This window comes from Plasmodium falciparum (assembly GCF_000002765.6).
Source record: "Plasmodium falciparum 3D7 genome assembly, chromosome: 4".
NCBI lineage: Eukaryota > Apicomplexa > Aconoidasida > Haemosporida > Plasmodiidae > Plasmodium > Plasmodium falciparum.
The window spans coordinates 1143632-1169563 of record NC_004318.2 but is presented as its reverse complement, the minus strand read 5'-3'; the positions used below and the strand labels follow the sequence as shown (position 1 = coordinate 1169563).

Below are 25932 nucleotides of genomic sequence, written 5' to 3'. Positions count from 1 at the left end.
TAAATTATTTACAAATGTGCAAAACCAACGTTTTGGAAATTGTGTATGACATATATATAATACCAATTTATAATATATATATATGAAATACTTATGAAATAGTTATTAAAACATATAATTTCGTAACATTGTTGTTATAAAAACAATTAACAACAAATATTTTATAACATAATAAATGATATAAAATCTTCTTCAAATAATAATATATACATATATATTAATAAATAAATTTTCATATATTATGTTATTTTTTTTGTTCTAAAATTTGTTGTTTGTTATAAAATTCCCTCTAATTTATCTATGTTGTTACTAAGATTAATATTATTTTTTTTTTTTTATAAAAATATTACAAATAAATTAAAACGTTAATTTATCATTAAAGTAGTAAATTATATAATTATCGCAAAAAATATAAATATTTATTATTATTAAAAAAAAAACAAATAACAAAATAAGATATTATACGTACTATTACATAATACATTCTATTGTTTTATGTTATTCAAATATGTTATATTCATAACGTGTATTATTATATATATATTTTTTAAAATAGAAGTTATGGTATTTTACAACTTATGATACATTAATTGTATTATTACATGTTGTAACAAAATAATTAATTACTACATAATTTAATAAATATATTATTATACAATAAACAAATAACGCGACATTATATATATACTATGAAAAAACAAGGAATCATTTATTTTTATTTTATACGTAATTAGAAGCGTTAAAAAAAAATTCTTCATATTTCTTAAAAAGAATTTATTTCCTATATTGATGATGATAGTACGTATGAATACAAAAAAAAAAAAAAAAAAAAAAGGATATCATATAAATATTGTTATTCCAATACAATTATTATATATGATATATTATATTGTTACTATTTTATAATAATACTTATTGTAAGATTAGATTAATTCATTATTATTATATTATAATGTGTTGATATATCCGTATATGGTGTTGAAAACATTTTTGTTGTTACTATATTAAATATATATATATATATAATAAGAAATATTTTAGTGTATTATATTAGTTTATTTTAATATGGAACCATATAATATACTACTATGAATATAATTTATATGGTATGGTATATGTTTCTATGTTTTTATTTTATTTTTTTTTTTTAATCATATATATATAATACAAATGAAACAAATTTATATATACAAATATCCAAAAACAAATAATTAAAATAAATTCGAACAAAATATATATACAAATAATCAAATGTGTCAAATAAACACAAAATAAAACATATATATATATTATACAAATAAAACAAATTTATATATACAAATAATCACATGTGTCAAATAGAAACAAAATAAAACAAATTTATATATATTATACAAACAAAATAAAAATTATATATTAAAATTATGAACAATGACATTTAAAAAAAAAATCAAAAATAAAATGAAAAAAAAATAAAAATATTACTCAAAAAATTATGAATCGAATATATTTAGAAATATTATACAAAAACAAAAAAACAAATTATATATATATATATATATATTTACAAATATTATATAAAAGCCAAAAAAAAAAATTATATATATATATATACAAATATTATTATACAAATATATCAAAATAAAAATATATATATACTATGAATATATATATTTATATTATACAAATGAATATACAAATAAAATATAACAAAAAAAAAAAAAAAAAAAAAATAAACAAGTAAAATAATATATTTTTTTTTTTTATATATTCCATACATCCGATATAGGAAATTGTTGTTCCAACGATCCATTAGATGTATTATTAAGGATTTTCATTTCAACATGTACTTTCTTTGGTACATCTACTTTATTATGATCCATAGGTATATCATCTACAGATGGGTTTTCATCATTTACATCATAATATATATCATCTTCCATATCATCCAAGATAGTATCCATATTACTAAATTCCTTCTTTCCTTTAGTTTCATCCATATCTATTTGTATCGAAACATCCGTATTCAACTTTTTGTTATCATTTGGTATATCACCACCATCATTATCTTTATTCCATTGTTCATTCAATTTATTCAAAATATCTTCTTTTTTCCCCCAATTTTCACATATATCTCTATGTCTATCTAACCATTTATGTAACAAATCTAATTGGTTCATAATTGGATCACTATTAGTATTTTTTGCTACACTATTGTTTGATGTATTTTTCTTATAATTTGTTCCAAATAATTCATTTTCTTTTCTTTTTAGCACTTCATCATATATATCAATATGTTTGTTATCACTTAATGTATCATTAATTAAATCTATACCAGAATATACATTATTTGATACATATTTTGGAATATCATTATTAGTGTTAGTACTCATATGAATATTATAACTAATTTCTTCTCCACTATTTAAATCCCTATCATGAATAGAAGTAATAAAAGGTTTTTCATCCATACCATCATCTAAAACATTACCTCCTATATTCATTGGACTCTCCGTTGATACATCATATTGTGGTACATCCATTGGTAATCTACTTTGTATATATTGTGATACAAAATCCTGTTTCAGTTCATTCCATTCCTCATCTGTAAATGTATTCGTGGTAGGTACCATATCATCACCTAGTGTGTTACCATCACCCTTACCTGGTGTGTTACCATCACTTTTTGATGGTTCCAATACTACTTCTATCAATGTTTTATATTTAGGACTACCTGGTACATATATATCATTAATATCCAATTCTTCATACTCACTTTCGGAAGAGGTTATATCAGTAGTATCAGACAGAAACATATATTTCTCTTCGTCTGTATCTCCTTCAACATATAAGTATGTTTTCCCTTTATATGTATCACTCACATAGGGGATATATCTATTTTTTGATTTCGGGGTAGGTGTTCCATAATCGCCTTTATGGATGTCAAGTACACGTAAGAGGTCAACAGGTGATTTCGGTTTTTTCTATAATTAAAAAAAAAGGTATGTATGTATGTATGTATGTACGTAGGTTTGGATATGCATATATATGTATTATATGGGTATGTATATATATGTATGTATGGGTACGTATATATATTTATGTATGGGTATGTATAAATATGCATGTATGTGTATGTATATATATTTACGTATGCGTATGTATATATATGCATGTAATTTTTTTTTATTTTTTTTTTCTTTAAATAATTTTTTTTTTACTTTTTTTTTTTTTTAAATTTTAATTTTGTTGTCATTGTATAAAATTTTTTTTTTTTTTTTGTTCATACAAAATTTTTATTTTTTTTTTTTCATATAAAATTTTTATTTTATTTTTTTTTTTTTATTTAAATTTATATTTAATTTTCCTTGTATAATTTTTTTTTAATTTTTTTTTGTAAATATAATTTTTTATTTTTTATTTAAAGAAATTTTTTTTTTTTTTTTTTTAACATTTTTTTTTTTGATAAATGTTCTCAATTTTTATTTTATCAAAATTTTTAATTATTTTTATTATAATTTTTATTTTTATTGTTGTAAAATTTCTTTTTCTTTTTTTTTTTATTTTTTATTTTAATAACTATCTACCTATATTCCTTTTTCTTTTTTCTTTTTTTTTTTTCTCAATTATAAATACATAAATACATAAATATATATAAAATATATACATATATCCAAACATACACAACATACACAATACACATATATATACTTCCATTTACCTTTAGAAAAAAATAAGTGAACGCCGCAAAACCGATACCTACCATCCAGAGGATGGTAGAAAATAACATGGCATTTTTTAATTCGGGGGATGGAAATTCTCGTAGCAATCGTTTTGGTTGTGACTCTGAAGGTGATAAGGATTCTGTAACAGCTTCATCTTCATCATCTTCCTCTGCGTCTGAATCAGAGTAGTCTTCATAAATGTGACTATCTGTTTCCTCTTCTTCTTCTTCTTCTTCTTCTGCTTCTTCTTCCTCATCTCCTTTATCTTTTTCTTCTTCTTTTACTTCCTCATCTCCTTTATCTTTTTCCTCCTCTTTTTCTTCTTCTTCCTCCTTTTCATCACACTTTTCTTCTTCCTCTTTTTTTTTTTCTTCCACTGATGTTTGCGGACAAATGTTCGGTTGTGTTACTGGGTTTTCCTCTTCAAGGGGATCATCATCGTCTCCAACGGGGGCGGGGGATTTTTGACACGGTGTATCTGGTTTGCCACTAGGTACGTTTTGACAAGTTTTTATTATGTTTTTAAGATTATCAAGCAAACATATAACACCATCATATTTTGTGCTCTCTTCACTATTTCCTGATCTGGAAGTGCCATTACATTTCTTTGACTTCTTGAAATCAGTTAAATTACCACAAGGTTTTATAGCTTTATCAACCTCATTCTTAAACGGTCCATCCTCCAAAAAAGAGCTTAAATTATTACCTTCAGGATTTTCTTTTGTATTTTGGTCAAGGTAATTACTGTTAATTTTTTGCCATTCATCCTTTTTCAGCTTTATCCATTCATCTACACAACTTCTTATACATGTGGATCCTTTACCATTTTCTTTACATGTCTTTAATTTTTTTTGAATTCTATTATAATCTTCAAAAAAATATTCTAGCCATCTTTTAACGAATTCTTTCATTATGATATATTTTTTATCGCTTTCTTTCCCATTATTGGTTTTTTCCAGAGTACATATATCTATACCACAGAAATCACCACATTTCCATTCATCTTTTCTAATACCTTTAAATATACCTGCACCCTGACAAATGCCTAAATCACCTTCAAATCCACTTTCAGTGTTATCACTAACACGCATATCTACTTGGTCAGTAAGACCTTTAATATTTTGTGAAGTAATCGTATTATTTGGGCAATCCTTTTGCTTAGCACTCCCACAACTACCATTTTCACAATTTACTTTAAATTCAGAACAAGGTTTACAATCTTCTGCAGATCCAAATGTTATATTTGTATTACTAAATTTTATGTCAGTGCCTCCATTATTATTACCAATACATTGTCCTTTTAATGATTCTAAAAAGTTTGTTGCTTTAGTGCACGTTTCTAGTTTTGTGTAAAATTCTTTATCATTATTATTACCTCCATCACCATTACTTCCATTTACGTAATTACTTTTTTGTTTACTATATGCGCTTTCTTGTTTCTCATATTCTGTTTTTTTTCTTTCTATCCATTTTCTATAAGATCTACAATGTCTGGCACAACTGGGACAATCGAAATGCTTAAAAATATCTTTCTTATCTGGAACTTTTTCGTCACAACGCAAGCCATCACCACTACAAAACTTATTATCACGACAATCTTTTTTAATTATATATAACTTATGTTTTTGTTTTCGACAAAACTCTTCTCCCCATTCCTCTAACCAACGAAAATATGTGGGGCGTACCACAAAATTTTTTAATTTGGTATCGTCGTTGCTTTTGGCGCCGGTACCACTAGCACCAAATGACACAGTTTCGTAGTCGTTGTCTTTTTTCAGTTTTTGGAAAAGATCTGTGTTGTCCGTAGCTTTAACCTGTTGTATTTTTTTGTCCTTTCCATTACTGTCTGTGTTGTATGTTAAAGCACATATCATTCCATGCCAAATGTGTTTTGCGTTTTCTTTCCACCATTCTTGTGGTGTTTTACCACTATTTGGTTGTTTGGGGCCACCACCAGCAGCTTTGTTGTTCTCACCATCTAAAATTTTTGGTATTTTTTCCGATATATCTTCTATTTTCGTGTCACCACTCTTTTCTAACGCCTCAATCATAGTCTTGTCCCCCACTAAAATATCCCTATAATCTCCTAAAGTATAGAACATTTGACGCTTAAAATCTTCAGGTATTTCACCACCTTCTAATTTCTTTTGGGGGTTCTCGCTTGTTTTACGTTGAACTAGATGATTTTGTGCTGCCTGTTTTTCCTTTTCCTCTATTTCTTTATCCACTTTATATTTATGCCAAGCAAAAAACGTCTCTATTGCAGCGGACTTCACAAAGGCGTGGAGGAGAGCCACTTGTGGCGATGTCGACGCGCCGTTACCTTGTGACACATCACTCGCCTGTGACTCAGTACCACTACCACTACCACCACTCTCACTAGCTCCATTAACACTAACTACTTCCTGTGACCCATTACCATCTCCATTAACACTTGTTACTGTCTTCGACTGTGATTCCGCCCAATCTACTATCTTTTTTATATATAATCGTCGTCTTCGCGGCGGCACACATATGGAACCTTTTTCACTATCACTTTTACCACCATGGGCACTACGAGCACGACGTGGGGCACCATTCTCACTTGTGTCTGTTTTGTCACCACTAGTTGGTATACATTTCCAACCTAAACGTGAGTTGTTTTTGCCATATTTGAGGGCACATGCGGCATTGAGACTTTTGTCGCCCTTAAGTGCTTTGGCCACTGTGGCGCAAATATCTTCTACTGTTGGTGTTGTTGCCGTTGGTGCCGACCCCTGTTTTGTGACTTCTGTGGCCCCCGCCCCTTCCGTCTTTTCCTTCACCGGCTTCGTCTCCTCCTCTGTCTCGACGTGTCCTTCACCTTCCTCCGCCTCCGACGGTGGCGTTTCCTCCTCCTCCTGGACTTCGTCGTCATCTTCGTCGTCTTCTTCTTCGGAATCGGAGAGATTGGTATTTCTGTCAGCTGGTGGTAGATTACGACCGAGGCCTTCTCCAGTGCGTTTTGGTTTTGGTTGTGGTGGTTGTGCAGCTTGTGGGGGAGGAGGAGGTCGCGCTGGTAGTGGGCCTTGGTCACCACGTTCCGATCGTCCTCTATTGTCATGCTCAATTTGGTCTTCAGCTGGAGGTCCCGATGGTGCTGGTGGTGGAAGTGCTAGCGGAGGTTGTGGACGATGTTTCACTTTACAATTACACTTTCCATTCACTTCTTCGGGTTCATCATCTAATGATGCAGGCATATGGGAATCGTGGGAGTTATCAGGCTGTCCGGTTGTTTCTTTGGACTCACCATCCATACACTTGCAATCAGCATTACCACAAAGTTTTTTTAATTGTGCATGTAAATATTGATAGGCTTGTGTAGAACTGGCGACGTCATCGATACTTTTATATAGTTCTTTTCTTTTATCATCAAAATATTTTTTGCTTTGTGTTTTATATTGAGTTTTCCAATTTTTAAGCCAAGTTTTATATGTTGTACATGCTCTTTTGCACTCGTCACATTTATCTTTATCATCACATGTTTTATTACCCGTAGCATCACTAGTACCACTCTCACTAACAGTACAATCGTTACATTTTGTTTCCAACTCCTTGATCTTTATACTACGTTCTGTACAAAATTCGTCACTCCATTCAGTGAACCATCGAAGGAATTGAGGTCTGTTCACAAAGTCTTCCAGTTCAGATTTTATGGCGTTGTAGCCGTACGTGGGATTTAATTTTGTGTGTGCATTGTAATCCATATTTTTGTTTGTAGTATTATAACTTAAAGCACATAACATTCCATCCCAAATAGCTTCTGCGTTTTTTCCCCACCAAGGTTTACGTTGTTCGACATTAGTTATGTCAATTTTTTGGAAAACAGAATCTATATTAATTTTTACTTTACCTACACCTGTACTTGTATCTGCTTTTGATGATATATCAGTATCTAAACATAAATCTCTATAATCTCCAAACGTATAGAACATTTGACGCTTAAAGTCATCAGGGATGGTACCACTATTTAATTTTGCTTGTGCAACACCACCATTCTTATCCTTTTTGTATTTTTGCCATAACCAATACGTTTCTATTGCAGCGCATTGAATAAAAGCTTTTCTCAATTCTTCTGGTGATTTCTTCTCATTCAAATATTGTAAATTAATTACACATAATTTTATTCTTCTTGGAGGCATACATGCTCCAGCATGACCTGATTTAAACTGACCTGGAGTACAATTCCATCCAGGATAATTTTCTTTTCTTGGATAATACTTTGGATTACAATGATCTATTCCACCTGTAGTTTTATCTCGTGGTTTCGAAAGAACTTCTTCCACTATTTTGCACGCACTCTCTACATTTTCTTCCTTTTTCTTCGGCTCCTCTGTTTGCGACCTATTTATGCAATCACACGCTGTAGCATACCCATGAGGTGGATCCTTAAAAGCATAACTTGTGTTGTCAATGCCATTTTTTTTATCACAAAACTCCCTTTGTTCCTGGCATTCACGTGTACGTGCCTCTTGATGTATATATCCTGCAGCAGTAGAATACACGGTGTGCACACCAGTTTTTTCGCCATTATTTGCTTTTTGTAATTGTGTCAAAAAATCAATCACATTCTTGTCTTTCTCATCTTTGTTATCTTTGAGAACAGCATTAGTAGGATTTTGGGCTTTTTTGTATAAATCCTCGTATTTATTTGATATTACCTTCCATTGATCTGCCCATGTTTTTATTTTCCTTTTATATTCTTCACATGCTTGCTTGCAATCGTTACATTCCTTCGTTTCTCTGTAACACTCATTCCCACCTTTACCCTTACTCTTGCATTGACTACACTTCTCCTCCAACTTCTTATACTCCTGTGATTGCGCTTTACAATACCATTCTGCCCATTCAGTCATCCATCTTAATCTTTGGGGGATATAATCATCCAATGGTGTATGATCACTATCACAAGTGATATCTACGCCATTTGTTTTACATTTCATTGCTTTCCATACTTTGGCTCTATTAGCTTCCCACCAATCTGCACGTAATTTTAAATACGGATCGTTATCTTCATTATATGTGGTGCCTCCAGTTTTTTCTTTAATTTTAGTAAATATTTCTTTCAAATTTGTTTGTAATCTCTTAGCATCATTGTTTTCTATCCACATATCTTTTCCTCGAATAATATCCCCTATATCTGCAAAACTATATTTCATAGCTCGACATATACCTTCCTGATCTTTTCGGTTGTTATTTTCTTCATACAGTTTCTTTATGTTTTCTGCTTCATATTTTGCTGCAAGTAACACATCGCCCAATAAGGAATGAATAATCTTGTTAGGATCACCTTCTATAATTGGTTTTTTTCTCTTATGAATTAAATATTCCAAATTTGATGTACATATATGTTCCCTTCTTGGAGGCATATATGCCTCAGGGTGTGTCCGTTTTCTATGATTATCCTTAAATGACCATTCCGTTCCTACATTGAACCTTTTTTGATCTTTTCCATAACATGGTTGTTGTGAATCATTATGAGCATTGGAATGCTTTTGTGTTATACCACATAAATTGTTGTTGAAGTCACTTGGCGTACCTCCACGACTATAATCCCCTTCTTCTGCCTTACCTTTCAATTTACTCTCATCCTTATCATTACCATTGGAACTATTTTTTAGCATTGTTTCATTTGCCTCCCCCTGTAATATTTTTGCGACATCAGTCACAGTTTTAATGGTATGTACACCACCAGTTTCAGCACACGGATTTGGAGTAGAAGGAGTTGTTGGTGGTGGTGGTGCCTCCCTCGTCATACACTTACACGCCTCAACATATACATTTGGTGGATTCTTAAAAGCATACTTCTCCTTGTTGCCGTTATTATCACAAAAAACGTGTTGTTCCTTACAATCACCAATATGTGCTTCTTGGTGTACATATCCTGCAGCAGTACTATACACAGTGGGTGTTGTATCATCAGTGGCATCACGTTTATCACGTGTGTTAACAGATTTATAAGGATGTGTAGCAGGAGGAGGACCTTTTTTGCCACCATTTTGTAAATGTAACTCGTACAAGAAGTCATACACGGATCGGTCTTTCTTCTGTACTTCCGTATTATAATACCCAGGACCGCCATTACTAGCAACAATTCGTGCTTTTGCGTATAATATTTGGTATATAGCTGATACTGTTTTCCATTGTTTTTCCCATTTTTCTATTTCCTTCTTATATGCATCACATGCTTTCTTGCACGGACTACATTCTTTATCCTTCTGTGTACAATCTTTACCATCACCCTGACCCTTACCCGTACACATCCCACACTTCTCCTCCAACTTCTCATATTCCTGTGACTGCTTTTTGCAATACCATTCGGCCCATTCCGTCATCCATCTTAATCGTTGTGGGATGTAATCTTCTATTGGGATACCATTACAATTGTTATTGCTGATGCCTTTTGTTGCACATTTCATAGCTCTCCAAACTTGATGTCTATTAGCTTCCCACCAGTCTGAACGTAAATCTAAATGTTTATTTTCACGGTTCGTATATCTTTTTTGGATTTCATTAGGAAGTTTTTCATTAATGGTTTTAAATATTTTTTCTAAACGATCTTGAAGATCTTTTGCATCACTGTTTATATTCCACATGTCTTTTCCTCGTATAATATCTCCTAGATCGGCGAAACTGTAACGTATAGCACGACATACAGTAGCTTGATCATTTGGGTCAGTTATTCTTTTTCTGATATTTATATTATTCTTATTTTTATACACTAGTATTATCTTTTGTGCTTCAAATTTTGCTGCGAGCAATACATCACCTAATAATGAGTGACTAGCAAAACTACCATTACTAAGTCCTTTGCTACTCGTGCTCAAATTTTCTAAATTTGATGTACACATATGTTGACGCCGAGGAGGTAAATAGAAGTCTTTGTATGACTTTTTTTTTTTTTTTTGTACAATATTTGTCCACGGGGTTCCTATTTTCAAGCGAAACCCGTTTTTAACTTTATCTTTACCTGTACATGGTTCACCATTAGGACGACTATCATTGGTATGATTTTTTGTTATTTTACATATATCGCCATTCAACGTGTTTCCTTGACCTCCAAGGTTATACGTCCCTCTTGTTGCATCCCCCTTCAATTTACTTTCACCACCACGAGTACCCAAAAGTTTTTGTGCCTTCTGTTGCATATGTTCCGCTAATTGTTTTACACTTTTAGTGGGTTTACTACCAGGAGGTTTAGCACAGGGGTTTGTTTTCGTATCCACTGAAGGTGGACATGAATCTTTTGAATTATTGTCTATGCATCTTTCAGCTATATCTTTTAAGTGATCGAACAACACTTTTATTGCGCCTTCTGAATCTTTCGTACCATTTTTCAAATTGGAAGAATCAATTTTTTCTTTTAAATCTTCCATAAGTTTATACCATTTTTCTTCTTTGTTAAGCTCTTTCATAACGTGAAAAAAATAACCTTGAAAATGGTTATTAAGTTTTTTATAATAATTGTTCGTGTTTCCGTTTTCATTTTTGTATATCGTCTTCACTTTTTTCCACTCATTTTCTTTTGTTTTAGCCCAATTTTCAAAACATTTACAATTTGTGTTACAATCATTTTTACAATCCGTAACATTAGTATTATTTATACAATTCGTAAGATCGTTCTTCCAATTTATACTATCTATTAATAAATTCTTAACCCACAAATCAAAAAAAGCATAAAATGACATAATGTAACCATGTTTTGGAACTTTGTGTGATGATGGTGTCATTTGACATTTATTAATCTCACTACTTTTATAATAGCATTGCCATTTTTCATAGTTTTCATCATTTTCTTTATTTTTATCATTACAAAAATCTTGTAATTTTTGTGCAATATCACCTTCTTCATCACCACTATAAAGGACAGTAATATCAGTGGTTTTTGCATCACCAGGCTCATAAGTTTCTTTATCTTTGCAATTCGGATGTATCACTTTTTTTGGTGTGCATGTTGTACCGCTACATTGGACTCCACATTCAGGACATATTTGGCAATAGTCTGAGCGATAAAACGCGTCTTTATCACCAGTCATAGTAAAATCAATATTCCTTTCTCCTGATATTTTTTCTTTACAATACCTTCCTTCATTTAGTAATTTTATAAATTTGTTCAATGTTTCATAGCCCTCATTTTTAAGTTTGTCATAAAATTCCTTATAATATTCGTTATTAATATTACTATCAGTTTTAGCGTCCTTCGATGTATATGTCTGTATTTCCTTATAATATTTTTTTTTTTGTTTTTCAAATTCATTTCGTTGATTCCTTAACCAAAGTTCATAAACTTTGCATTTAACAGAACACCCAGTACATTTAGGATTATCAGACAAAATATCTTTATTTCGAATAGTTTTCGTACAGTCATATCCATTATGACTACAATATAATTTTTTTGAGTCATCACGACATGCTTCCTTAACCTTTCCTAATTTTATTTTTTTTATTCTACAAAACTCTTCTGCCCATTCTTCAAACCATCGTAAAAATTGAGGGACATAATCTAAATTTGTAAGAACCTCATGTTCACCATGGCCACAATAATCATTTGAAAATGTTTGATCCCTGACGCTTGATTTTATGAAATATTGAGCATCCCTTGGCGCACTACATGTTAATGCTTTCCACACATCTTTTCTGTTAAGTGCCCACCAAGCTTCCCTTAATTTATAATAATTTCCAGTTCCATCATCTTGGTAGTACTCTTTTGCTTCCGCCCACTTCTTCCCATTCTTCAATTCTTTATATATATTCGCGAAAATTTTTCTTAAATTCTCTTCTAATTTATCTGTTCTACTATCACGACGATACAGATCTTTTCCTCGAATAATATCTCCTATATCTGCAAAACTGCGAGCAAGAGAAGTACATATACCTGATTTGTATATACCATAACCTGTATATTCATGACTTTTCACAATAGATTCACCTTCACTCCTTGCCATAACTAACAAATTCCCCAATAAATCATGAGTATTCCTTATATTATTTTCGTTTATATGGTGCAAATTATAGTCACATATATGTCTTCTCCTATACGGTGCACATGCCCCACATTCACCTTTATTACCAGTTATTATACCACCATTACATTCTGCTTCACCTTCATTTGAAAAACGTTTTGCACGACTAAAAAGACAAGGATTTCTATCTTCTGCGTTACGATGCCATACATTAGTATGAAACCTATAATCAAGTTCGCACGGATTTCCATAGTTAGGTCTATATGCAGAAAATGGATGACGAAATACTGCTTTCGCCAAATCTCCTTTCAAATGATGTCCATGTATTTTTGCATCTTTTGATGCCTGTTCCTTTATACTTTCGGCATAACCTTCCAAAATATTTCTTGCACTGTTGTGACTTTCTGTTAAACTAGGGGTTTTAGCCTCCCCCTCTGATGATGATGCATTCCCCATTTTTATAACAAAGTATTTAAATAATTTATACTAATACATTACAATTATTATAATCAATATATATGCACTAAATATATTTCAAAAAAATATATTATTATTACATTGTGGAAGCAATATTGTTTTTTCATGGTAATAAACATGATTATTATATATAATTAATAAACCCTTATATTCCTGTAAAATTCATATATTTGTCACCTACAACAAATGTAATAAATTGAATACTTTTTTCTATACCAAAGGTTTGCCATTATATGTATAATTTTTTTATGCTATATTTTATTCAATAGTGCTAAGTAGTGTATATATATATATAATTTGATGATAATTTATGGTAAGTTTATTATATTGAAATATACTGTATTCTTTAAATATATATATATATATATTTTTATTAATATTATAATATCATAATATTATTTAACAATATCTACAAATTATTATTGTAATACAATATTAATATGATATAAATAACATAATAATATTATAAAATAATAAAAGAACTTATAATATTATTAAAATGAATCATTTATGAAATATTTATTATTCTTTACATAATATTCATAATAATATTTTTCTCGTACTATTGTTTCATATTATTATTAATTATATAATTTATAAAATTATTGAACATATATTATTATAAAATACGTATAATCAATTTATATATATCTAAATTATATCTTTAATTGTATTTTTATATTTTATAATTATTATTTTACTTAATTTTTGTGACAATAGAGAAAATAGAACCATGTTTTTTTATCTATCTCTATTATCTATAATATGTATCCATATATAGATTAATACAATATAGAACTGAAGATTCATCATATTTCTAAAAATAGTATGTCATCTCTTATACAAATATAATACTATAATAAACTCCAAAAAAATAAATAATTCGTAAAGATGATAAATATATATATTTAATTATGTTGTTATTAAAAAAATACATATAAATGTATCTATCCATTTTATACTTATCTAATAAAATTATATATATCACATTATATAGATATATTTTTATTTTCATAAATAGTATAAGAATTATATATATACTTATGAAACATATAATAATATAATAAGTTAATATATTAACATTTATTATATATTATTATTATTAATTTTTATAATATATATACATAATAATAAAATAATTAAAAATAAAAATGACATACATATTTTTGGTTTTTCCTCATTGATATAAATATTGTAGTTATAATTATATAAATGGAAAGTATTATATATATATATATATATATATATATATATATATATATATTTACTGCTTTATAATAGTTATAGAACTATATATAATTATAATGTAATATATTATTATGTTAATATTCAATAATATATATATATAATTATTCCATACTATCTATAAATAAAATTGAAATTACGATGTGTTAACAAAATTATTCATTTACAAAATGTAAGTATGTGTTGTTTACTTTATATAATATTACAGAAAGTTCTTTTCTCATATGAACCAATATATTTTCTTTCTGTCATTATTTATAATATATTGTTTACATTATATATTTATATATATTTTTATTTATATTTTTTTAAATTATACATACTATTATTATTATAGAAAATAGCTACCATTTTAGAAACAATACGCAAACGATTATATATATATATATAATATTAGTAATTGAACATAATAGAAAAATATATTTTTGTTTATCGTATTTATTATGTAAAGTCGTATATTTCTTTTCAATATATATATAATAATAATAATTAACATAATTTTTTTTTTATTTAAATATATATAAGTATATTATTACAACTAGTAATCCTACAAATATTATATCAAGAAATTCTAAAATAATATATCTACAATTTTAATATTTAATATAATACATATATTATCAAAATATTACAATAATTTCTATATTATGAATAGTATATATTTGTATAAAGTACAACACTACATAAAACTATACAATAGTATTTTATTAATCTTAATAATTTCTTTTTTCTTTAATTTATTTTTAATATTATATATAAATATTTTTTTTTTAACGTAATATAATTTTAAAAATATATATATATATTTATATTTATATAATTTTAGATACATTAGAGAGAAAGGTATAACATACAATAAATTTTAGAACAAAAGAAAAAAAAAAGAACATAAATACTTAGTTAAAATATATTTGGTTTAATTATTATTATTAAAAAATATATATTGTTTTTTTTACGTTTAATAACAAATATTATGATATGCAATGATTTTTATATGACAGCAATATAGTTAACATACATGTTGCAATATCAATTTCACTAATAGGTTTTTCCAAATTGTAAATTATATGTGGTATACACGTTCAACAGCCATTAATTTACACATATGTATATATTTTACAACAAAAAAATAGAAGTTCTTACTAAATCGTAACGTATTTTTGAAAAATATTAAAAAAACCTTTTTAATTGTAATTTATCGTATGATATAAAATTAAATTTTATTAAAAATTAAAATTCAAAATTATAAAAAATGTAATATATTTTGATATATTATATTTTTAATTTTTTTTTTTTTTTTTAAGGTTTTAAATAAAAAGGCAAATATGGTTCCATTATAAAAAAAAAAAAAAATTATATATTTATATAATGGGAAAATAATTGTATATTATGTTATTAAATGTATTATAATAATGTTTTATGTTAAACATATTTGATGTATTTATAACACAAAATAAAATATTTTATGTGATTTTTTTAGTTATAGTTTTTATCATAAAATAATATACGTATCACAATAAAAAATGAAAATCCATTATACTAATATATTATTGTTTCCTCTAAAATTAAATATATTAGTAACATTATGTGATAAATAAATAAAATATTCATAAATATAATTATTATATCTATATGACTTATATATATAGTTTAAATATACATATTAATTACAAATATATAAAATCATAGACTACAAATAAACATTACATATATATGTCACCATTTTTTATAGGTAAATACCCACAAAAAACCACACACCACAGCACGTCATATACAAACTAACAGATTATTATGCGAGTGCGAATTATATATGTCCAATTATGACAACGATCCTGAAATGAAATCTGTGATGCAACAATTTCATGATCGTACAAAACAAAGGTTTCAAGAATACGATGAAATGTTGCAAGAAAAACGACAAATATGTAAAGATACATGTGATAAGGAAATCCAAAAAATTATTTTAAAAGATAAAATTGAAAAAGAATTAAACGAAAAATTTTCTGCGTTACACACGGATATACAAAGTGACGCCATTCCAACATGTATTTGCGAAAAATCAGTAACAGATAAATTTGAAAAAACTTGTTTAAAATGTTCAGGGATATTCGCTACGGCGGTACCTGAATTGGGATTAATAGGTGGAACTGTTGTATATGATGCAGCAGTAAAGGCTGCTACGAAAGCTGCTATTAAAAAAGCGATTGAAGAAGTAGGAAAGATATTTTTCCTAGCTGATGAATCTACTATGCAATGGACGAACATGATTAACGCAGGAAATTATAGTGATAAAATGTCTCTTGTTAGTATACTGACCTCTCTAAATAATGGGTGCCAGGATGGTGAAGCTGTTGCAGGTCCTTTATTTTGCACGGCATCAAATGCTTTAACTGAAAGTGGTAATCCTTATGTGTTTACTAGAACTATTTCTGAAAAGGCAGCAAATGCTGCAGATGCTGCTCGCAAAGCAGCAAGTGGGAAATTTGCTGAGATGACAAGTGTGGGTACCATTTTTTCTGATCCTATTGTAATTTCAGCTATAGTAGTCATTTCTATAGCTGTTATACTTTTAATTATTTATTTGATATTACGTTATCGAAGGAAAATCAAAATGAACAAAAAATTACAATACATAAAATTATTAAAAGAATAGATATGTTTTATTATGTTGATGATAACAGGTATTTTAATGAATGAATTATTTTGCGCTTATTATAGGACGAATAATATAATTAATAAATATTTTTATTATTATTATGTTTTATATATGTTCATTGTTTGTTTTTATTTTGTTATTTATTTAATTATAAATTTATTTATTTTGTTTCTTTATTTATTACTTTATTTTTTAATAAAAGAAAATAAGTTATAATTTCTTTTATTAAAATATATCTCTTATATATATATAAGATAATTTTTAAGAACAATGTAATATATATTTATAATATTCTTCGTACGAAATGTTATACAATTGAATATTTAATAGAATAAACATATTATTATCTTATTCTTGTATGGATTAATTGTGTAAATTGCAATTTTAATTATATAATTCAAATTAACATAAATATAATTTAAATTGTTCACATTAATACTTATTATTTATATCATATTATATTTATAATATATTTATAAATATGTTCCATTTAAATATAATGTATAGTATGCAGTATTATATATATTAATTATTATTTCATTCTTAATTTTACTAAAAAAAAAAAAAATGTTATATTTATTTATAGAACACGATTGTTAACACATATATAATATAAATAACTCTATATAATAATTAATTTATTCTAACCAGCAAAAAATATATTTGAACATAGATATTTTGTTATATCAATACATATATTATACAATAATATGTGTATATCAGAATCAAAAAATTTTTATTCTAAAATGATAAAACACAAAATATATATACATATAAATATATTATATACAAGTTACAACTGCATTGTCGTAGCAATATTTATATATGATTTCTTTTATCCTATTATAATATATATAATTAACATTATTAGAAATATAAAATAATTTATAAATACTAATATCATATAAATTAATAAAAAAATAATAATATATAGTTTTTTTTGTTCTATCTATATATTAATGCTTTATTGTTTTATATTTTAAATTATATAATAGTAAGAATTACTGTGTACTAAAATATTAAAAAGTATATATTTATGTAAACTATATTTATGATTTAATAGCACTTATATTATAAATTGTACAAATATTATATTTGGTTCTTCATTATATACATATATATATATATATAATTTTTCGATAGTATCTATCACCAATTGCCGAATTAAAAATTCAATTTTAATAGTATCAATATATTTATTAGCTTATAAATTGGATGGATGCATCGATCATTTATTGCACATAAATCTACATAATGAACGTTTCTAAAGTAACATAAATATATTATTTAACATAATTGATCTTATTAATATAAAATTTTTATATTTTCTATATTTGTTCTAGTCTTTTTTTTTAAATCAAACTTATAATTATTCCATATACAAAAAATTTTCAAAAATATTATTAATTTACTTTTTTTATAATTAGTAATTACATATAACATAAAAATACAATATTTCTTCTATTCATTAATTACTTTATATATGCATATATAACACGCTCCTACTTCTTACATATATATATATAAATCACTTCAAAATAGAAATTACACAGCAAAAAAAAAAAAAATAATTGTTATACTAATAAAATAAATTTTATTAATATTTTTATTTGTTTATTTTTTGTTTTGGGGTCATTCTCTCTTAGATTATTATTCATTTCATTTACTTATTTTATGTCGGCTTGTTCATTTTTTATGTATTTTATGTATTTTTTTTCTATAGTTTGTATTTATTATGTTCGTCATATTTCTTCTATTTGTAATAAAGTATTGAACAAAATAGCAGAAATGAAATAAATAAATACCTATATATTAATATATAATATGATAGGCTTTATATATAATATTGTTTGTCAAAAATATTAATCTTTATTTTTATGAATATATCTTATATAAATATGATTGTTCATTTTTAATAATATATTTGTTATAATAATAATATAATACATTTTATATCTTGGTTATTATATATTCCATTACATAACAACTCATATAACAAATTTATTGAATATGTGTTATAATATATACTTAAACAATTAGATATAATTTTACATATGTGTTGAGTATTTAATCTATATTAAAAAATACATTATTTATTAAAGAATAAATGTCTTAAAAAAAAATTTAATAATGAATAATTAATTAATACAATAAATAATAAACAAATATCCTCGTAACAAAATATATTATATATGAAATCGTAATAGTTATAAAAATATGATTCTTAATAATAATGAAAAAAAACATTGTATATTCAACTAAATGTAATGCATACACAAGACACTCTTTCACGATTAACATACGCCCTATATCTATTCTTTTAATAATTTTATATATTTGAGTTTTTTGTTCATTTGTTTTTTTCTTCGATAACGTAAAATTAAATAAATAATTAAAAGTATAACAGCTATACAAATTAGTACTATAGCAGAAATTACGATAGGGTTAGAAAAAAATGCAGGTGATGAAAATGCAGTATTCCATGTATTGACCTCTGCAGCTTTAGCAGTGTTAATACCTTCCATTGTAGCATTATGTACTTTAGGAGCTATTACACTAAGATCAAACAATTTGGGTGAACATGGAGCTGGTTGAGGACTTGCTTTACATATTGTTAATTTTGCAGCCATTATAGACTTATTAAGTGCATTCGTACATGCATATGTTTCTGGAGTAACTAGAGCTTCAAGTTTATTGTTAAGTAATATTTCTAGAGCAGTTATTTCTTTTAATTCATGAAGAACTTTAGCAATACCCTCCTTTACCGCGACGTCAATAGCAATAGAATTTACAAATCCATAAAAACCAATGCTACCTAGAATACCCCATCCTGGTACAACCGTACCTAATATACCTCCACAATTTAAACATGTTTTTTCAACTTTATCTGATAAAGATTTATCACAAATACAAGTAGGTATATCCTCAATAGTTATATGAGTGTGTAATGCTCCGAACTTTACTGTTAATTCTTTTTCGATTTTATCTTTTAAAATAATTTTTTGGATTTCTTTATCACATTGTTCTTTACATTTTTGTCTGTTTTCAATCATACATTCATTGTATTCTTCAAAACGTTGTGAGGTTTGACGACCAAAGTCTTGCATCACAGCTTGCATTTCAGGGTCATTATCATAATTTGGCATATATAATTCACATTCGCTTAACAGTCGTGAGGTAGTATTTGGTGTATGTGCTGTGATGTATGGTTTATTTTTATTATGTGCTTATAAATAATATAATATAATATAATATAATATAATATAATATAATATAATATAATATAATATAATATAATATAATATAATATAATATAATATAATATAATATAATATAATATAATATAGTAATGTGTTCATATAAGGATTCAATAGATATTTCTCTAAACTAATAAATGGCTAAATATATATATATATATATATATATATGTGTATATATGTATATCGCAATTCTATTATAGTAGCAATATTTATATAGGATTCCTTTTATCCTGTTCTTATACATAATTATTATCAATATTGGAAATATAAAAATTTTGTAAATATTAATAACTTAAATTAATACCAAATATAATATATAGTTTATTTTTCTCTTTCTCTCTCTCTCTCTATATATATATATAATAATTCATTGTTATATTACATTTAAAATTTTATAAGAGTAAGAATTACTATTGTTTTAAATATTAAAAAAAGTTATATTTTTAAAAACTATAGTTATAATATAAAAACACTAATAAAATATTATAATTTGAATAATTTTTCTGCGTCCTTTTTTCATTATATAAATATATATATTTATATACAATGAATGATTTACAACGTAAAAATTAAAAATGCAATATACTTGTGTTATATATAATTACACAACTTAATATAAAATATTCTATGTAAATATATACTATTATAATAATATCGTTTCAATTATATATTATTTAAGATATTAATAAGAAAATAATTTTATATATAAATTATTTATAGTTTCATATATATTTCCTTAAAATATTCTATTAATTAAATATAAATATATGTATATTTATATATTATTAAAATAAATAACATAATAGATATATTAGAGAGTATATTCTAACCTAGGATAAGGCTTAGTAACACATAGAAAATTAACTAGAAAAAAAAATTAATAAAATAAAACAAAATAAAATACATATAAAAATAATAATATTCCATAATTTTTAAGATCAATATTATCTGTTATAATTTACAAAAACAACTTTTTATTAATTACAGAATTATAGTTATATTAAAATATATCCTAGATTATATATTTGATGAAACTATCGTTACACGTTTTACACCTATAACAACTATTAATCTACGCATTTATATAGATTTTTTCTTAAGAATATCCTGTTCGTTATTATTATATTATTATATATATATATATAAACCAAATTTATTAAAATATATTTGAAATGTAAGTTATCATATTTCTTATATATATATATATATATATATATGTAATAGCATTACTTTAAAAATATTTTAAAAAAATAAAATAAATAATTATAAATTTTTTAAATCCGTTTTTTACGTTATTATATATTTCTTTTATATATGATATCATATTTATTATAAAAATTATTGCACCTTTAGCATGAATACATAATTGTAAAATAGCATAAAATTAAAAAAAAAATTAAAAATTATCTTGAACGCTCCTAATATAAATAATATAAAATTAAATTAAATAAAATACGATACATCATTCCATATAAACTATATTACTATAATTTGGAATATAAAATATTTTTTTTTATTAAAAGTTAATATATATCACTCTAAAATGTTATTATTTCCCTTTTTATTTAATACATTTTTATTGTCACAAAATGTATACAGATAACTATTACTATTATCATGAAATATATATATATATATATATAATAAAATACATTCATCAATGTTTTCTCAATATATATTCATTTCTTTTTTTTCTTTTTAGGTAAATTGTCAAAATAACCTTCGTAATAAAAGTCTCATAAACAATTACACCCAAAGAAAAATATTAAAATCAAGATGCTTAGCAGAAATAGAGAGACCCTTAAATCCACATTATCAAAATGATCCAGAACTGAAAAAAATAATTGACCAATTGAACGAGGAAGCCATGAAAAAATATCAACAATCTAATGATACATATAAACAATTACATGAACTATTAGAAAAAAAAGAAACAAAAAGTAGAAGTAGAAATAGTGAACAGGAAATGTCTAAGATAGAGAAGGAATTATTGAAAATATATGAAAAAATGTCTGGTGATGAAAATCATATTATGCAAAAATCTGATATGTACACCAATGAAAATCACAAATCAAATGATAAAAATGACAAATCTTGTGAATGTATAAATAAGAATTCAACCGACAAATTATCTTCAACAAATAAAGTACATGATAATTATTTAGATAATTTAAAAACAGGTTTTGTTGGGGGTTTAGTTGTGTGTGCCCTTTCGTCTGCACTTGTAGGAAAATATGGTATAGCAGCTGCTGCTTCAGCTGCTAAAGGTGTACTTCAAGCTTTCATAAATGCGTTGCCCTCTATATCATCATCCCAATTGACGAACATTCTTAATGGAATAAATTTCTTTTATGAAACTTCAATAAAAAGTGCTTTTACTTTTGGAGGTATAACGTCCGTCGAATATGAAGGTGCTGCAAGTCTTGCTAGTTCAACTTTTTTACCTTATGGTATTGCAATTATTGCTATTATTGTATTAACTATTATTGTGATAATTTTATATGTTTGGTTACGCAAAAGAAGAAAAAATTCATGGAAACATGAATGCAAGAAGCATTTATGTACATAATTTATTTTATAAAATATAGATTATGTTACGTGTCAATTTTATATAAATTATAACTTATGATAACTTTTTTTTAACACATGATTTAATATTATCTGAATAATATATTCTTAATGAATAAATTATTTATATATATTATATGAATAAAACAAATAATAAAAATATGAATAAATAAAATAATAATAAACGAATATTAAATGATTTAATAATTTTACATAATATATTTTAATTACCTTATTAAATACTAAAATTATTTTGTTTTAGATTAAAACTATAATTTCTATAATGTATCACTATTTTTATTCATTAGATATTAATATTTTAAGATTTATGTAAATTTTCTTTATTCTCTTTTTAAATTAAATATAAATATTATATAATTAAAATATATATATTTATGTATTAATTATAATTTTAATGTCCATTTATGTATTTATCACAGGATTTTTTTAAATTGATTAAATTAAATATAAAATAGATATTTTTTTATTTATTTCAAAAAAAAGACAATTTTTTTTTTTAAATATTACATCATATAAAAATATCTTCATATTTTGTTTTCATAAATTAAATTAAATAAAATAAAAATGTCGATAATATTTTCATAATAAACTAAAAATACTATTCAATATTCTGTATAAAAATATGTATTTTATACAAAAAGATATGGAAAAATATTTGCAAATACAAAGAATAAACTGTATTATTATCTTTGTTGATTTCACAAACAAATGAATGTTAATACAATATTTGAATATTAAACATATAAATAGTCATTAAAAAATATATCAGATATTTTATTTTTTATTATTATATATTTTTTATTTATAATATATATTATAAAATACATAAATATATTTTTAAAGCATCTTTATTTAGGAGTCAAAAATATAAAGAATATCCCAAATATATGCAATTCATATAATATATATAATAATGTTCTATTTATATAAAACGTTCAAATATTTCAATTGAATTAAAAAAAAACAAAATTAAACACAATTTTTAAAAAATTTAAAGAATTAATATTTTGCATAGAAGAATATAATCGAAAAAAATAAAACATATTACATTCTTTAATTTAAAAAAAAAACACAAAATGAAAAATTAATATAATATATTTATATATATAATTATTATTTGAAGTATTTAGAATATTATATTCCAATATTTTATTCATATTCATTTCATAAAATAATAAAATGTTTATGGTTTATTATATATATTTTAATAAGTATGTCTATTTCACAATATATTATATATACTATGTTATTAAAAAATGTTATAATAAATATATTGTAATTATTTTATTTTTTGATATAAATATATACAAATATATATGTAAGAACACTTACACTTATATTTCTACTATAATTAAGAAAAATATATACATAAATTTATATGATTAAAATAATAATTCATTCTTAAAAATAAAATATATATATTTAATAAATTTTATATAAGTTTAGACATGAAGAATTCAATAATATATATGTAAATAATGTTGTATATTCTACTAAAAACTTAGATTTCTACATATATATATATATATATATATATATATATAATAAATAATTATTTTTATAGAATTCAACACATTTTAAAAACACTTCCTAAAAATATTTTAGGTATAATATAATTAAAAATATATATACGTTTTTTCTAATTATTTTTAAAAATTATTTTTTTTTATTCACGTTTTTTGAAATTTTTTGTGAGAATTCCTTTTGACATTTTTCATATAATTCTTTTTTTAATAATTCAATATGTTCTAAGAATGAATAAATAAAATTTAATATGTCATCAAGTGTATGATTAACATTAATAATACTATAAAATTTTCTAGTGTATTATTTCTCTTCATTTATTATTGTTTCATAAAATCTCGAAATATATTCATTCCACATACGCTCATATAAATATATCTTATCATCATCCTCATGAACACCAACATAAATATCATTATCTAAATATTTTTGTATTGATCCCTTTAAATCTTTCAGTTGATTATAAAAACCTTCCTTTGCAAGTCCAATTGTGTGATTCCATATATTTCTAAGATTTTCTTTTGGTGGGCATTCTTTAAATGATTTTAAAACCTCACGTAATTCAGTTTCTGTTAAATTCTTGGATATATCATTATAATTTATATGACATGTAGAAATATTACATTCATTTTCCTTATTACTTTTCCCAAGATCATTATTAATACTATGTTTATTTTCCTCAAGGCATAGTTCATTACATTTCAAATCATTTGCATTGGCTTTTGTTTTATCTATATCTTCTTTTTTATGTTTTAAATACTTTTTCCTTTTTGACGTCTTATTTTTTTCTACCTGAACCAAATTTCGTTTGTAAATGTTACAATTTTTAAATATTTCTAAGCTGACACTTTCAAAAGAATTCTATAAAAAAAAAATAATAAATAAAAATAATAATATAACATACATATATGTAATATAATACATATTTTAGAGTAAATTAATTTATAAAAATAAATAATAGATAATAAGAATAGTTAAGATATATATTATCAACTTACATATAGAAAAACATAATAAAATCCAATCATATATAAACTTAAGCAAAGAAATTTAAGCGAGATATAATTTAATTTCCCTTTTTGGTTCTCATCAGCACTATAAAAGGCAAAAAAACTACAATTTTTTTTATTCGTCATATTAAATAACTTTATTTTTTTTTCATTAATATATAAGGAATATTATTACGACAAATAATAATATTTATATATATTCACAATTAAAAAAATAAATGAATTTATAAATAATCTATAATATAATATATCTATATTATATTAAAATTTTTTTTATAATTTATTGAAATATAAGTAAATAAAAGAATAAAATATTTAATTAAACAAAAAATATATTACTTATATATATATATATATATATTTATTTAAACAAATCTACAAATCCACAAATTCAAGTAAATTATCAATATCTCATAAAACAATCATTTAATAAGTATTATATATTTAAATAATTATGTTTTTTTTTTTTTATAAAACATTCTAAAA

General features: G+C 24.6%; 4 protein-coding genes and 1 pseudogene across 4 annotated transcripts, besides 1 other annotated feature; 2 read left to right on the top strand and 3 right to left on the bottom strand.

Moving 5' to 3' along the window:
- Nucleotides 1-1742: 1742 nt before the first annotated feature.
- PF3D7_0425800 (erythrocyte membrane protein 1, PfEMP1) lies at nt 1743-13141 on the bottom strand (the record flags this gene model as incomplete). The annotated part of the gene is made up of 2 exons (XM_002808849.1): nt 1743-2963; nt 3701-13141. 2 exons carry the CDS (start codon nt 13139-13141, stop codon nt 1743-1745), a joined length of 10662 nt encoding a protein of 3553 aa, XP_002808895.1.
- A 2789-nt stretch (nt 13142-15930) lies between these two features.
- Nucleotides 15931-17060, top strand: PF3D7_0425700 (rifin; the record flags this gene model as incomplete). Its single annotated transcript, XM_001351524.1, has 2 exons — nt 15931-15984; nt 16140-17060. The coding sequence occupies 2 exons, from the start codon at nt 15931-15933 to the stop codon at nt 17058-17060; spliced, it is 975 nt and encodes a 324-aa protein (XP_001351560.1).
- A 2315-nt stretch (nt 17061-19375) lies between these two features.
- PF3D7_0425600 lies at nt 19376-20290 on the bottom strand (annotated as a pseudogene).
- Nucleotides 19376-20290: a sequence feature (rifin, pseudogene).
- Nucleotides 20291-21866: 1576 nt separating this feature from the next.
- On the top strand, nt 21867-22892 carry PF3D7_0425500 (stevor; the record flags this gene model as incomplete). Its single annotated transcript, XM_001351523.1, has 2 exons — nt 21867-21914; nt 22026-22892. 2 exons carry the CDS (start codon nt 21867-21869, stop codon nt 22890-22892), a joined length of 915 nt encoding a protein of 304 aa, XP_001351559.1.
- A 1847-nt stretch (nt 22893-24739) lies between these two features.
- On the bottom strand, nt 24740-25572 carry PF3D7_0425400 (Plasmodium exported protein (PHISTa), unknown function; the record flags this gene model as incomplete). The annotated part of the gene is made up of 2 exons (XM_001351522.1): nt 24740-25297; nt 25435-25572. 2 exons carry the CDS (start codon nt 25570-25572, stop codon nt 24740-24742), a joined length of 696 nt encoding a protein of 231 aa, XP_001351558.1.
- Between the last annotated feature and the right edge of the window lie 360 nt (nt 25573-25932).